This window comes from Zonotrichia albicollis, chromosome 31 (assembly GCF_047830755.1).
Source record: "Zonotrichia albicollis isolate bZonAlb1 chromosome 31, bZonAlb1.hap1, whole genome shotgun sequence".
Taxonomy (NCBI): Eukaryota; Metazoa; Chordata; class Aves; order Passeriformes; family Passerellidae; genus Zonotrichia; species Zonotrichia albicollis.
In genome coordinates this window covers 2460696-2474414 of record NC_133849.1, presented here as the reverse complement: position 1 = coordinate 2474414, position 13719 = coordinate 2460696, and the positions used below count along the sequence as shown (strand labels likewise).

Genomic DNA, 13719 nt, shown 5'->3' with positions numbered 1-13719 from the left:
GAGGAAGAGGACGAAGGAGAATGACGATGGAGGGGGGGACGTGAGAGAGAGATGAGGGGAAGGAGGGGGGAGGAGGAGCGGGAGGAGCGATTGAACCGGGAGGGAGAGGCGGGAGGAAGAGAAGGGGGAGATGAGGAGAGGAGCAGAAACAGGAAAAGTAGCGGGGATCCCCCGGCCTACATCGAGGTGTCCCCAGGGGGGCCGGGAAGATGTGGAACCCGCAGCCAGGAGTGTTCCCAACACGGGGAGCTGTGACCCTGGGGGTCACTCGGGATTATCCAGCGCGGATCGTCCAACGGGACGTCGAGCTGGAGCGGGGCACGGAGCTGGTCCCGACCCGGGGCACTGCGGGATCCGCGGGCAGCAACACATGCTCCTCGTGCTCCATCCCTCCTCCTGCTATCCGGCTGTGCCCTCACGCAGCCCGGGGGGCCCTGAGAGCGCGGGGCGGGGCTGTGCCGTGTGCAGAGCCCGCCCCTGGCGGCGATTGGGCGGTGGTGCCGTCAGTCGTGGTTGGGGCGCGCTGATTGGTGGGAGGGGGGCGGGGCAGGGTCCCGGGGGCGGGCTGAGGGCAGCGGTTGCTGGAAGCGCCGCCATTGTCCGAGCCTGTGTGCGGTCCCGGGAGCGGCGGCGGCGGCCGGAGCGCGGTGAGGCGGCGGCGGAGCTCAGAGGCGGCCGCAGCGCAGGTGGGAACCGCGCTGGGTTGTGCGGGGGCTCGGGGCTGGCTGCGGGCCTCGGGGGCGGCAGGGGGCTCGGGCGGGTTGGTTGTGCCGTGTCCGGCCCGTGTTGCCGCTGGCGTGAGGGCGCTGCGGGAGCGGCTGCCCGCGGTCTCCTTGCGGCCGCTGCCTCGGCAGGAGCCGCTGCCGGAGCAGCGCTGGCTCGGCCCGGTTGCTGTGGCTGGGACAGAGGGGGCTGCCCCGTGCCCGGGGCTGTGCGGGGAAATTGCCGTGGCCGGAGGTTTCTGTGCCCAGAGGAGACAGAGGAGTCCTGTAAAAGTGACTTTATTGCTGAGCAGAGGGAGAGGCCGTGGGGCATTTGCCGTGCGCTCTCTTCCATTGTTGTAGTTCGCAGCCTCCTTTGTATCCTCATTTTCCCGGCCTCATCTCCCTCTCCCTTTGCCCACTGGCTGAGGTACTTGGAAGGTTCAGACCTCCCGATCCGCCAACTGCATGTCCTCGTTATTGTGCACCCCCACTTTCGTATAACATTCCATAATCACGGCTTAGTTAAGTCTTTGTTCTTCTGGAATTTCAGGAATTCAGCGGGACTTTCTGTGAGCAGCAGTCCCTTTTAATTAGTAACATTTATTGAAGCTGGTGGTTTCCCCCAGTTACTTCCTTATCTACAAATCCCTGGTGCCTCGCTCACCTACTGAATGAGCTGCACTCTCAAGGTGTGGAGCACCGTAAAAAGATGAGAGTTGCTGTAGCACATCCGAGGAGAAACAGCATTCGTTTAACCCATGGTCTGCCAGGGAGCCACAAAACCGTGTCCCATTCCCATAATTTCCATGTATGGACCAATACATGAGATGCTTTTTTGTTTCTGGTGTTGTTTTTTTTTTTTTTTCACCACTTTTCCTTTGTCATCTCTTTGCCAACAGCAGTATGAGCCATTTAATTTTCCACAAACTCCTCCTTTTTCTGCTAACAGATGATCTGATCCCATCCCATGGTTAAGTGTTGTGTTCCTCATTTCAGTGGATTGGTCGGCAGGAAGGTCAGGAGCTGGAGCTGTCTGGTTGGTTATTATTGCGAGGGCAGCTTGTAATCTAGTGATGCAATTGAAATGAGAAATGGGTTCTGTGGCTCCTGATATGAATTGGTTCGGGTTCCCAGGGCCTGGTCCATGGTCTTGTTGTATTTGTTTTCCTGGCCGGTCATCTTTTCCCCCTTTTTGGCTGCTCTCTCCAGCCAGGGCTGCATCAGTTGACTGCTTTTCTCTAAATAAATAATCAAATCCTTGGATTCCCAACTGATTTCCCTGAATTTTTGGTAGCAAAAAACCCCCACTGCTCTCATATACCCTATGTAACACAGACAGTGCCAGCACGTTGGAGTGGGCAGAGGGATGATTCCCCCCAATTATTTATAGTGAAGTTTTCCCAACATTCTCCTTCTGCTGTTTCCCTTTGCAGCTTCACCCGTTTGTGTTGCAGGGTCAGATATCCTCCCCCTGGGCTCTGCCTTGAGCTGTGCAAATTCCTTCAGTGCCAGCAGGCAGAGCTTGGGGTGAGGGGCAGAGGGAATCAGCCCAATTCCTGCCCCGGGCAAGAGACCCAGGTGCATTTTGCCGGCAGTGTTAATTTCCATTTTTAAAGCTCCTCTGCAGGCTGCCTGGAATGAAGCTTCACTTCCTGCTGCTGGGCAATGTTGATGTTTTGTTGCTGGTCGTTATCTCTGTGGGTGTCTTTTGAGCTGTTCCCAGTCTGTTGAGATGTTAAACTCATCTCTATTGAGTGGTGTAACATCCCTTAAATAGAACCTTAAAAATTCATTTCCCCAAGGCACAGACAAACCAAGCCTGAGCAGAGGAATAAGATTTAAACGAACCGAAACATGGTATATTTTGCAGCAGTGCAATGGCAGGCAGCCCAGAGTGTGGGTGTGAGTGAGCCCCAGAGTGGAATTGTGCCCTGGTGTTCCCCAGCAGCTGTGGCAGTGCAGGCCCAGGCAGCGCTGAAGCTGCAGCAGTGGCAGCAAGGCTTGGCCCCAGTGGCTGGAGATGGCAGAGGAGAGTGGCCAGGATTGCAGAGGATTCCAGCCGAGGATCTGTGGGCAGGCGCAGGGGCTTGGCCCGCTGTGGAGCCCTGGCTGCTGCTGCGTTGCCTTCAGGGCAGGCTCAGGGGCGGCCTCCCATTGTCCTGCTGCAGGCGGGAAGTGCAAATCTCCGGGGCTTCAGAGCCCTTGAGGCCAGGCTGAGGGGTCCCCCCGTGTTGAGCTGTGCTGGCGGCTGTTTCTGGCCTCAGGGACACTTGGCATGGGCCCCTTGGCCACCAGTGGTGCTGCTTTGCACTCCTTAGGCAGGAGCCGATGTCCTGGCTGGGTGTTGGCAGCAGCAAAGTGCCAGGGCAGGCTGTGTGCCAGCCCAGCTTGCTGTGAGAGAATATGCCTTGATATCTGCCCCAGTGGTTGCTGAAGCAGTGAGAATTGCTTTTGCCCCCCTGTTAGGTGCCATGGTGTCAGCAGAAGATATTGAAGCCTTCCTGCTCAGGGCATTTCAGTGCCAGGCTCTCACAGGCACCCAGAGCTGCATGGGTTGAGCTGAGCATGGGGCGGTGACCTGCGCTGTGTCTGATTCCCCTTCCTTAATAACAGCCTGTCTTGTAGCTCTTTTCCCTTCTGCTGCCCTTGCAGAGCCATCCACAAACACAGTTTCTCCCTCAGGCCAGGGAATGTCCCATCATCAGGGAATGTCCCATCATCAATCTGTCCCAGCCTGTGTCTGGAGCTCTGTCCCTTGAGTGCAGTCCTGGGTTCCTTGCCAGCCCCTCTCCAGGCTGTTCAAACAGGAGGCTGGGTTAAACCCTTGCCCTGTCCTCAGGTCTAAATCCTCCTGTGCCATTGAACAAGTTTCATACTGTAATAACCAAGCCCTGCTCATCCATTTAGAGGCTCTTTTGGTTGTCAGAGCTTGAACTTGATGCCAGACTTGAACTGTAGGAGATCTTATATAGAGTTAAATATTTTGGCACAAGAATTCCTTTGGCAAGACCCTGTTTAGCATCCACCTATAATTCAAATATTTTTAACCTGTCTGGAAGGCCCAGGCCAGACACCTTAGTTAATCTTCATTTTAACACTTGAAAATTCTGTGTTTCCTCCTTGTGTCCATCCATCCAGTTTGACTGGCAGGATAGGAGTGTTCTAGGGAGGCATCCTTGGCTCCAAAAGCCCTGCCTTTAAGAGGGACTCAATACCAGGCTGCGAGCCCTTCCTTCCGTCTCTTGGAACAGGGTATTGCTTGTCCTGGTTGCTTTAAAGTAATTTGTAGAGGCTCCATATCTAATTTTCCCTCTTTCCCTGGGGCTGCCCACATTTCTGGGTTCACTTCAGCATAGGCCGTGCCTGACATTTGGCACAGAGGTACAACAGAACTGGCCTTTGTATCACTTTTTATAATATTACTTTGAGTTACGAGTTTAGCGATCAAATGCCTTCCCAGTAAATCATGATAACAATTAGGAGCGGATAAAACTTAATGCGTTTCAGATCCATCTCCCACTTCTGCTAACAGTGGTTGAATAAAACCACACATCTTTCCCACTTATCCCCTGAATAATCAGAGACATTTTTGGCATTTCCCCTACTTAGGTCTAAGATTCAGAGTGGATTGAGAGGCCCCTGTGTCCATCAGGAAATGCCTCCTCTCAATGCGGACCCACCCTGAATGCTCTCAAGGGCTGCAGTGTGGAGGGTCCCTGGTGTGATAGGAGCTGTGACAGCCCTGCCAATCCATGTCCATCAAGGGGTGGACTTGCTGGTGCTGAGGGTGCTGCTGTCTGTGCTTGCAGTGTCCTTGTGCCCTGCAGCTGGAGCCCTGGTTCCTTGCCAGGGGCTGTTTGGGTGGGCTCTCCCCTGGCGAGGAGGGCAATGCCTCTGCCAGGTGCTTGTGGCCGAGCCGTGCCCTGGGTGCTGGGGCCCCCTTGGGCCCTGGGGTTGATCCCTCAGGGGCTGTAGGAACTGTGCCCTGGCCTTTGCCTTCAGCTTGGCCTTTTGCTGCTCCCTTCTTGCATTCGCCTGCTGTGCCTTTGTGCCCAGGTGCTGCAGGGCCTTGTTGTGCCCCTCCTGCAGCCCCCTCAGTGCCTGTGGGTGCTTGTCTTGCTTTACAAGAGAGGTGTCTGCTCGGGAAGGCAGATAAAGCCTCTCTTGGAATGGAGAATGCAAACCCCCTCCCTCTTAATTTTTAGAATAGTGAAATCAAGGGGCTCTCAGGCAAAGATATGGGAATAGGAATACCAGTTCTTTACTAGTGTGTATAATAAAGCAAACAAACAGCAACAGCTGCGGCACTGACAGCAAACAGAGCCCGGAGCCAGTCCCGGCCTTTGGGCTGCGGCGCTTTCCCCTTGGGTGCAGTTCCGGGCACGGCCGGCAGGGGCGCTGGTGGCTCCCGCGGGGTGGGGCAGCGCATCCCTCCCATGGGAACCTCTCTGAACGGAAATAGAGCAATCCCTTCATCCAACTCTTTCATTTTTTTCCCTTCTATAGCCTTTCTCCCGTGTTTTGAGAAAGAATTTGAAGAGGGCTGCCTTTTAACTGAGCTCCTAGTGTTTCGTTAAGATGCTTCCTGTGGAGAGCGAGAGTTTCCCTGAACAGCCAGAGCTGTGGTTACCAATGGGACGTAACTCAGAGCAGGACGGGGTCAGGGGAGGATGTCCCGCCGAGGCTCGGTGGGAGTGTGGGCAGGGTCTGCTGGCGGAATCACCAGAGGGGGATGTTCCCGTGGAGCCCAAGGCGGAGCGTGGGCAGCCCCCAGATGGCTGATGGCGGCTGATCCGGCAGCTGCCGGCAGAGCAAAGGCAGGTGGGAGAGCCCGGCAGCAGCGGCGGTGCCCAGCGCAGGTGGCACGGGCAGGGCAGGCGGGGATGGGATGGCTGGGACCCCCCCTGGGTGCGGTGGGCGCGGTGAGCTCGGAGCAGGCGGCAGGACAGAGCAACCCCCATCTTGCCCAGCATGGGCGGCAGAGCGGCCGCGGGCCAGGCAGTGGGAGCAGGGCACACAAATTGAGCGAGAGCGCCGGGGCAGGTGGAGCTGCCCTGGGCAGTGAGGCCGCACCTGGGATGGAAAGCGGGGCAGGCGGAGCTGAGGCGGGCAGCGAGCCGGGACCCGGGACAGGCGCCTGGGCCGCGAACGGAGGGGGCAAGAGCTGCAGAGGATCCCACTCTCTTTCTGAGTTTTCCTCTTATTCCCTTCTCTTTCATTTCCCCTTTTTCTTTCCTTGTTTTTTTTCTCGGGGCATTCTGATACTTTAAAGATTTTTATTCTCCTAAAATCTCCTGTCTAACATATGGCATATTCTCTTTCTTCTAGATTAAATGGTTTTTTGTTTTACAAAAAAACACAGAACCTAACAAATCCAAACTTCTGCTTGGATACAATGAAATGGCCAACGAGCTAACTCACGTCCTCCTAATGTTGTTTTTCTCTTGACCTTTTTATTTCTCTTTTGCCAAATTAAGCATCTTTCAGTTACTTGCTTGGCTACTCCGAGAATCCCAGTCCACCCATAGTTCCTTAAAAGTGATCACACAAAGCTTGAGTACCCTAGTGGGTTTTCTGATGCATGTCTTCTAATATTTTCCTAGAAGCACATTTTATTTAGAAATTGTCTTCCATCAAGAAGTTTCCATTTCCCTGATTTATCTTGTTCACTTCCTGTCTTGTTTAATTCTTTTTTCTCAGCTTCCCTAAACTTTGGAATTTCCAGTTTTTCCTGGTTTGGAGTTAATGTTAACATAACTCTTTCAGCTCCATTTTCTGCTGCATCCTTAGCTTTGTGATCTGCCAAATTATTTCCTCTTCTTGCTGGGGTCTTTCCCTTGTGGGGTTCCTTAACATGTACTATAGCTACTTCTTTTAGGTTATTTTAATGCCTCTAAAACCTCTAAAATAAGTTCCTCATTTACTAGTCCTTTTCTTCTTGAATTAAGTAATCTTTTTTCCTTTCCAAATTTTTTAATGGTATGTACTACTCTAAAGGCATACCTTGAATCTGTATATATAGTTCCTTTGTTTTGTGTTAAATATTCTAGTGCTCTATTTAAAGTATATAATTCACAAGTCTGAGCTTAGTAATTTAAGGTTAATTTCCCTTTTTCTGTAGTTTGCATGTTTTCCCCATCAACTACTACATACCCTGTATTTTCTCCTTTTGCAAGTAGTTGTATCTCTGTTAGGTAACATAACTCCCAAAGGACTGGTTTTTTTTCTTTTTTTTTTTCCCTGTATCCAACTTACTGGTTTTCTGTCTCATTTTTCAAGATCTTATCTATTCATCTTCTATCTCTGTTTTTCACTTTCACTAACAACTTAAATACCACTTTTCTTTCAACTACACACCCAAAAAGAAAAATGTTTTTTCTCACACTACTTTCAGTCCAATACACCTCCCTCCAAGGAGATATAGTGAAGGTTAAAATACAGAATCTACATTACCTATACTTTCATTCATCTACATTCGCTCACTTTTGTTTCTCACTCACTTCCACACATTCTTTCCCGCCCTCAGGACACAGAGTGGATCCCTGTTGACAGAGAATCGCGGGTCCCTGTGGCCCCCCCTGGCCTTGGGGTGGCCTCTGGGTCTCAGTATCTCCGGGCCTCCTGGGAGGGCCCTGACTCTGCTGCCTCCGGTGCCGTTCCCCTGTGAGGATGATTTGTGTGTCACTCACACTCTTTAGCCACGGCCCCCTCACAGGCCCTGGGGACAATGGCCCGTTTGCAGGTCACCTGTACCTTATGCCACAGCCCCCACACGCCAGGAGAACAATGGCTTATTTGTGGGTCACACACTCCTCTTTCCACAGCCCCCCTTCCCACCCGCCCGGGAAGCTGAGGCTGATTTTGTGTGTGACTCACTCTCACACACAACAAGACAACAATAAGGTAACTTTTGTTATAAATGATCAAATCGAGAGCCAAACTTATATGAAAATTTAGCAAAGATTTATTAATTTGTCTGTGCGACTGAAGTTCGGTTGTCAAAACCAGCACAGCCAAGGGTCAGTGTCAAGCCTGGGTTCGGTGCTGGGTGAACACGGATCTGACCTGCGAATGTCAGAGTCTCCCCCTGTTCACAAATGCTGCCTGACGCAGCGAGTTCTTTTACAGTTTATTCTGCTCGAGGCAGAGACAACCGAATGTTCTTTGTGTCTCTTCCCATGCATAACCTTGGCTTTACCTGAGCAGAGGTGGACAAAGACTCAGTCCCGGTGTCTGATGTTGTCAGTAGACTCCGGGGAAGTCAGCATTCACATGCATCAGGGTGGGGCTGTGGATCATTGTGGTAGCTGAAATCAAGGAGGCGTTAATCACTCTTGGGTGGACCTGGTGACCAGGGGAAGCCAGCGATTATCGCCCTGGAAGCTTCTGTTCTTTCATTAAAAACCCCGATGTTTATCCCAACCAAATCCAGAAACTAGATGTATATGAATAAGACACTGCTCCTGACCAGGATGGTCAAAAGACATAGTGTGCATTTTACAATATTTTATACATTAGTAGCATGAATTATCTCTACCATATACTACACTTTCACATCACCTATTTCAAGTTTAGGTGTTTCTGGCCAGTCCTGGTGCTCTTGGATATCCCTCAACCCAGCTGTGCTGCCCAACCCCAGATGCTCTTGAGCATATCCTCAATCCAGCAGAATTTTGCTCAACCGTGAATGCTCTTAGAATGTTAATTCTTCAACGCAGCAGGTTTTAATTCTGGATGCTCTTGGGCTCTCTTATCCCTCAAACCAGCAGAAGTTTTAGGGTTCCCTTTTGTCTCGTTTCCTAGTGGATTTGGCTCGGAAACTCCTCTGCTCCCTTGCTCCGAGGGGTCCAGCCCCTCTCTGAGACCCAGTCCCAGTTACCCCGGGGGATTCTCTCACTCCTCTTCTCACTCGCTGTGTCTCTTTACTGGCTGCTTCCCTCGAGGAAAGTTGGAAACGCAGCGTGGGAGACTCCAGCACTCACTTGGCAGGTCTGGGACAACCAGCCCTCCTCTCATTCACACACATTCATCCCCCTGTACCTGCCCCCCTGAGAAATACTTACCAATCCCTTTTTCTTCCCGGGTTCTTCGTGCACATTACTACTCTTAGGGGGCCAATTACCGCGGTTGTAGGGAGCCTTTTCCCTTCTCTTTGTTTTATTGTCTCCCTTTGTCCACCATAACCTGCATCTGTCGGTCGCCCCAGGGGAGACAGAGCGAGGCTGCCAACGGGGCAGGGCGCGCCTTCCCCACTCTGACTCTCCTAAAGCACCGGCAGCGAGGTGTTAGTAACCATCCTCTGCTACCAAATTGTGAAAAACGCCAATCACTTGCTTTTAAAATTTTAAAAGTTTAATGGTAATAAAATGATTATAAAAATAGTAATAATATTAGAGTAATGACAATTGTGACAAATCCAATTAGGACAATATGAGACAACAAATACAAAGAGTTACGGACATCCGGGGACCTTTTTCTGGGAAGCATTTTTCTGGGAAGCACGAGCCCGAAAAAGGACACCTGTTAACACAGGATTAACCATTAAAAACAATAGCCTGTTGCATATTCATACACCTCATACATGATGCATAAATTCCATTCAAACACAGGATTCTGTCTGGTCAGTGTCAACTTCTTCGTCTGAAACCTAACAGCAGCTTCGAGGCACGAAGAAGTTATTTCTTCTGACAAGAGAGCACTAAATTCTTTTTCCCTGAAAGATTTAGGTGTCCTGTGGCTGCTATCTCGCTGCAAGTCCTTTTTTTAAAAAAGTCTCTTACCAAGCATAGTTTCTATTTTAACATTTTTTTAATAACCTAAATCTATATTTAACCAACTATTTAAGAGAATTAATACAGCAGTACTTTCTAACATACGACATATAATATTCATTTTAATATTTGCGAAAACCCAATCACAAAATATGCATTTTTTAGAAGTATAATCCCACTTACTTCCAGTCTCTCCCAGTTTGGTCCAAGCTGCTGCCAGCCTGGTTCCAGTGACTTCCTCAATCAACTCAGTGAGTCCCAGTATGATGCCATTTGCTCCCAGTTGCTCCCAGTCAGGCCCAGTATGGGGGATGATGTGCAGGGAGTGCTCACTGTGACACTCTGTTCCTCCCAGTATTAGTCCAGTCAATCCCAGTATGATCCAAATATGGGCCCAGTGTGCTCCCAGTCTCTGCCAGAATAAACCAGTAGTACTCCACATGGTTCCAGTTGCTCTCTTTCACCCTCACTTTCCTTCCAGTCACTCCCAGTATCTCCCAGGGTACCCCAGTTCCCTCCACCATCTTTCCAGTTCCTTCCAGTATGATCCCATTTGCTCCCAAGCACTCCCAGTCAGCCTCAGAGTAGTGGCACTCACTGCCAGTCACCACCAGTATTATCCCAGTTCATCCCAGTACAAGCCCAGCAGTTTCCAGTGCCTGCCAGCATGCACGCAGTCACTCCCTGTTCTTCCCAGTTGCTCCCACCATGATCCCAGTTACTCACAGCTGCTCCCAGTCATCCTCAGCATAATCCCAGTCACTCCCAGTATATCCCATTTGCCCCTAACATGGTCTCAGTTGCCTCCTGCAGGCTCCTGCTCACTCCCAGTATGATCCCAGTGTCCATCAGTGCGATCACAGTCTGCCCTGGCATGGCAGTATGATCCCAGTATGATGTCAGTACAAGCCCAGTGCACTCCCAGTCACTCCCAGTACGATCCCAGTATGATATCTGTACAAGCCCAGTACAGTCCCAGTCACTCCCAGTACGATCCCAGTCCAGCCCAGTCCCTGGCAGTGCTGCCACTGCTGGGATCCCCCAGCCCTGTGTGCGCTCCCCCTGGCGGATGTGCCGAGAGGAGCCCCAAGGGCTGGCAGTGCCCAGGCAGGGTCCCCAGCAAGGCCCAGTTTGGATGTGCAGCCCCCAGTTTGCCCAGTTTGCCTCTCCTTTGGCCCGGGCCGGGTTCCCCCCGCCTGCAGCGGCTGGAGCAGCCGAGAGCCCCGCGCTGCCCATCCCGACCTGTCCCGGCTCCATCCCCGCTCCTGCCGCGGCTGCGAGGGCTGCGGGAACGGGGCACCGAGGGTGTGGCTGCTGCTGGGGGAGGAGGAGGAGGAGGGAAGGGCAGGGATGAAGGGTGTTATAAATTGGAGTGGTCAATCTGCCGAGTGAGTATAATCAGATTAACAATTTTTATTGATTACAGCAAGCAAGGCAAAAAGCAAATCAGTGCTGGGTGACAGGGGAGTCTCCGCTCCGCCAACCGCCGCCCGCTTCTGGTATTTCGTGGGGTTTCTATACAGTCCTGCTTCCGGGTTGGCGTGTCTTTCAGGGTAGTACTCTGTGCATTCTCCTCCTGTTGCTAGGCGGTCGTAGTCTGCCTCCCGGTGGTCTGAGGATGAAGGCCGGTAGTCTTCTTCTTCTTGCCCCACGGTCAACCTTTCCTTAGTTGGTATGGTTGGTCTGGTTCCTGGAACTTTAAGCTTACTCAGCAGATAAGCAAATATTGTGCTATCAATCATAGCAGGCCCGCTACCCGTGTCAACGGCCTCGCCCCTTACTCCTCGGCAAACAATAGGCACATAGGTACATATAGTTACACATTGCTTACTTAGCATTTCAACATAATAGCTTCTAAGATTTTGCAGTTTAAGCCTTATGACATTTATTTTGCAGTATATTAGCCCGTTATATTAATCTTGCAACATACTAGCTTGTTACATCTTTCTTTGCGATTTTTCTGTTATTGGCTTTTCCCCTTTTCATAGTCTTTAGCAACTTGATGAACAAACTAAGACATTAACTCATTACAAAGGGGGAGGAGGAGGTGGGGTTAGGGAGGAGGAGGAGGTGGGATAGAAGGGGAGGGATGGAAGAGGAAAAGGAAGTGAGGATAACACAGAGAGGGAGGAGGATGGGGGATGGAAGGGGATGAGTGGGAGGAAGAGGAGGGACAAAGGCAGATCGAGGCTGAGCTGAGGGAACCACGCCGTCGATCCCTGCCTGAATTCGCAGCCCCCACCTGTGGGATCATCGCTCCCCCATCGCGCCTGTGAGCGGGGAGGGGGAGCTCGGCCCGGATATCCCGGGGGGTCCCTGGGTTGGGGTTTTTGGGGATGTTTGGAGAATGAAGAAGTCCAAGGCTGAGCGGAAAAGGCCCCTTGGATGGTCATCAGGGGGTGGCGGTGCCGTCCTCCTGCGGACGCCCTGGGGTGATCTCCTTGCCCTTGCCTGTGGCACAGAGGCAAATCCCATCCTGTCCTTGTCCTTCCTCCCCCAGAGCAGGAGCTGAGCATGGAGAGCAGGGAGGACAAATGCCCGCGGCAGAACCTGGTGGAAGAGGCCGTTTTGAGCGGCTCCATGGCGCAGGAAGGCAACGGGGAGGAAAAGCCCCGGAGATGCCGCACGAGGAGGGGCTGCAAACGCAGCCGGCGGGGATCTGAGGGGGAAAGAGCCAGCCTGGGCCGGGAAGGCGGCCGGAGACGGAGCCAGAGCTCAGAGCTGGTGCTCCATGATCAGCTCCATGATGGGGAGAAGCCCCACACATGCGAGGAGTGTGGGAAGAGCTTCAGGCGGAACTCCCACCTGATTGTGCACCAGAGGACCCACACTGGGGAACGGCCCTACGAGTGTGGGGAGTGTGGGAAGAGCTTCAGAGCGAGCTCCAGCCTGATCAGCCACCAGAGGATCCACACTGGGGAGAGGCCGTACAAGTGTTCCGAGTGTGGGATGTGCTTCAGAGAGAGATCCAGCCTGATTGTGCACCAGAGGACCCACACTGGGGAGAGGCCCTACGAGTGTTCCAAGTGTGGGAAGAAGTTTCCGACCAGCTCCGTTCTCCTCCAGCACTATCGGATTCACAGAGAGGAGAGGCCCTTCCAATGCCCCAACTGTGGGAAGGGATTCAAGCGCAACTCCACCCTCGTCACCCACCGGCGCATCCACACTGGGGAGAGGCCCTACGAGTGTCCCCAGTGTGGGAAGAGCTTCTCCAGGAGCTCTCACTTGACCCGACACCAACGGAGGCACCACTAAGGGAAGCCCTGCGAGTGCCCCGAGTGCGGGCAGAGCTTCGTGCGCTGCTCCAGCTCCATCCCCCACTGGAGGAGGCACTTTGGGCACAGCCCTGGTCACTCACATTCCCTGTGATCCATGTTGGGAACACACCTGGCTGCTTCTCCTTTTGGTTTGGCCTTAATTTTCCTCTGCTGCACCTTCATCCTTTAAAAACACCCAAAACTGGATTAAATGAGGGAAATTGATCAAATAGATAGATCTGAAGTTCCATAATTGCTCAGTTGTTTTAGAGGGAATTTAGGATTTGGGGACATGTTCTGTGTGGAGTGCTGCTGTTGCTAAGAGGCAGGAATTTGATCTCACCCTTCTTGTGTTGCTAAGAACTCCTCCCCTGACCCAAACCCCAACTCCACCCTTGGGATACCCTGTAAATATTCCACTGCCCTGCCTTTGCCCTGCCTTTGGGGGTTAAGAAATGGATTCCCAAAGGATCAGCCCTTTTCCCACTGGATTGCAAAGGATCAGCCTCCTACTCCACTGGATTCCTAGAGGATCAAGCTTTTCCCACTGGATTCACAGAGGATCAGCCCTTTTCGCACTGGATTCCAAGAGGATCAACCTTTTTCACTGGACTCCTGGAGAATTCTGACCCTGTCACTGTTTTTTTTTTTTTTTTTTACTACTGCATTTGTATTTTTAATTTTTACAAATAAAAAACTGTTATTTCTACTCCCATATCTTTTCCTGAGAGCCCCCTAATTTCAAATTATTTTTAATATTATTGTTGTTATTATTATTATTATTATTATTATTATTATTATTATTATTATTATTATTATTATTATTATTATTATTATTATTATTTTGTTATTGTTATTACTATTATTAATAATCAAAGGGAGGGGGTATATATTTTCCATTCCAGTGGAGGCTGCTGAAATGGGGAGACACCCCCAAGGATGGGCCATGTCAAATAGTTCCTGAAATAGGTAAATGAGTTTATGGTT

The 13719-nt window shown here is 51.6% G+C and overlaps 1 protein-coding gene across 1 annotated transcript; it reads left to right on the top strand.

Annotated features, from left to right (window-relative positions):
- Nucleotides 1-130: 130 nt before the first annotated feature.
- LOC141725766 (uncharacterized) lies at nt 131-13447 on the top strand. The gene is made up of 2 exons (XM_074529800.1): nt 131-686; nt 11976-13447. The coding sequence occupies exons 1-2, from the start codon at nt 131-133 to the stop codon at nt 12728-12730; spliced, it is 1311 nt and encodes a 436-aa protein (XP_074385901.1). The 3' UTR covers nt 12731-13447.
- The last annotated feature ends 272 nt before the right edge of the window (nt 13448-13719 follow it).

Coding starts and splice junctions, on each gene's coding strand:
- LOC141725766 (XM_074529800.1), top strand. CDS start 131: ATGAGGAGAGGAGCAGAAACAGGAAAAGTAGCGGGGATCCCCCGGCCT. Junction 687..11,975: donor CAGAGGCGGCCGCAGCGCAG/GTGGGAACCGCG, acceptor TTCCTCCCCCAG/AGCAGGAGCTGAGCATGGAG.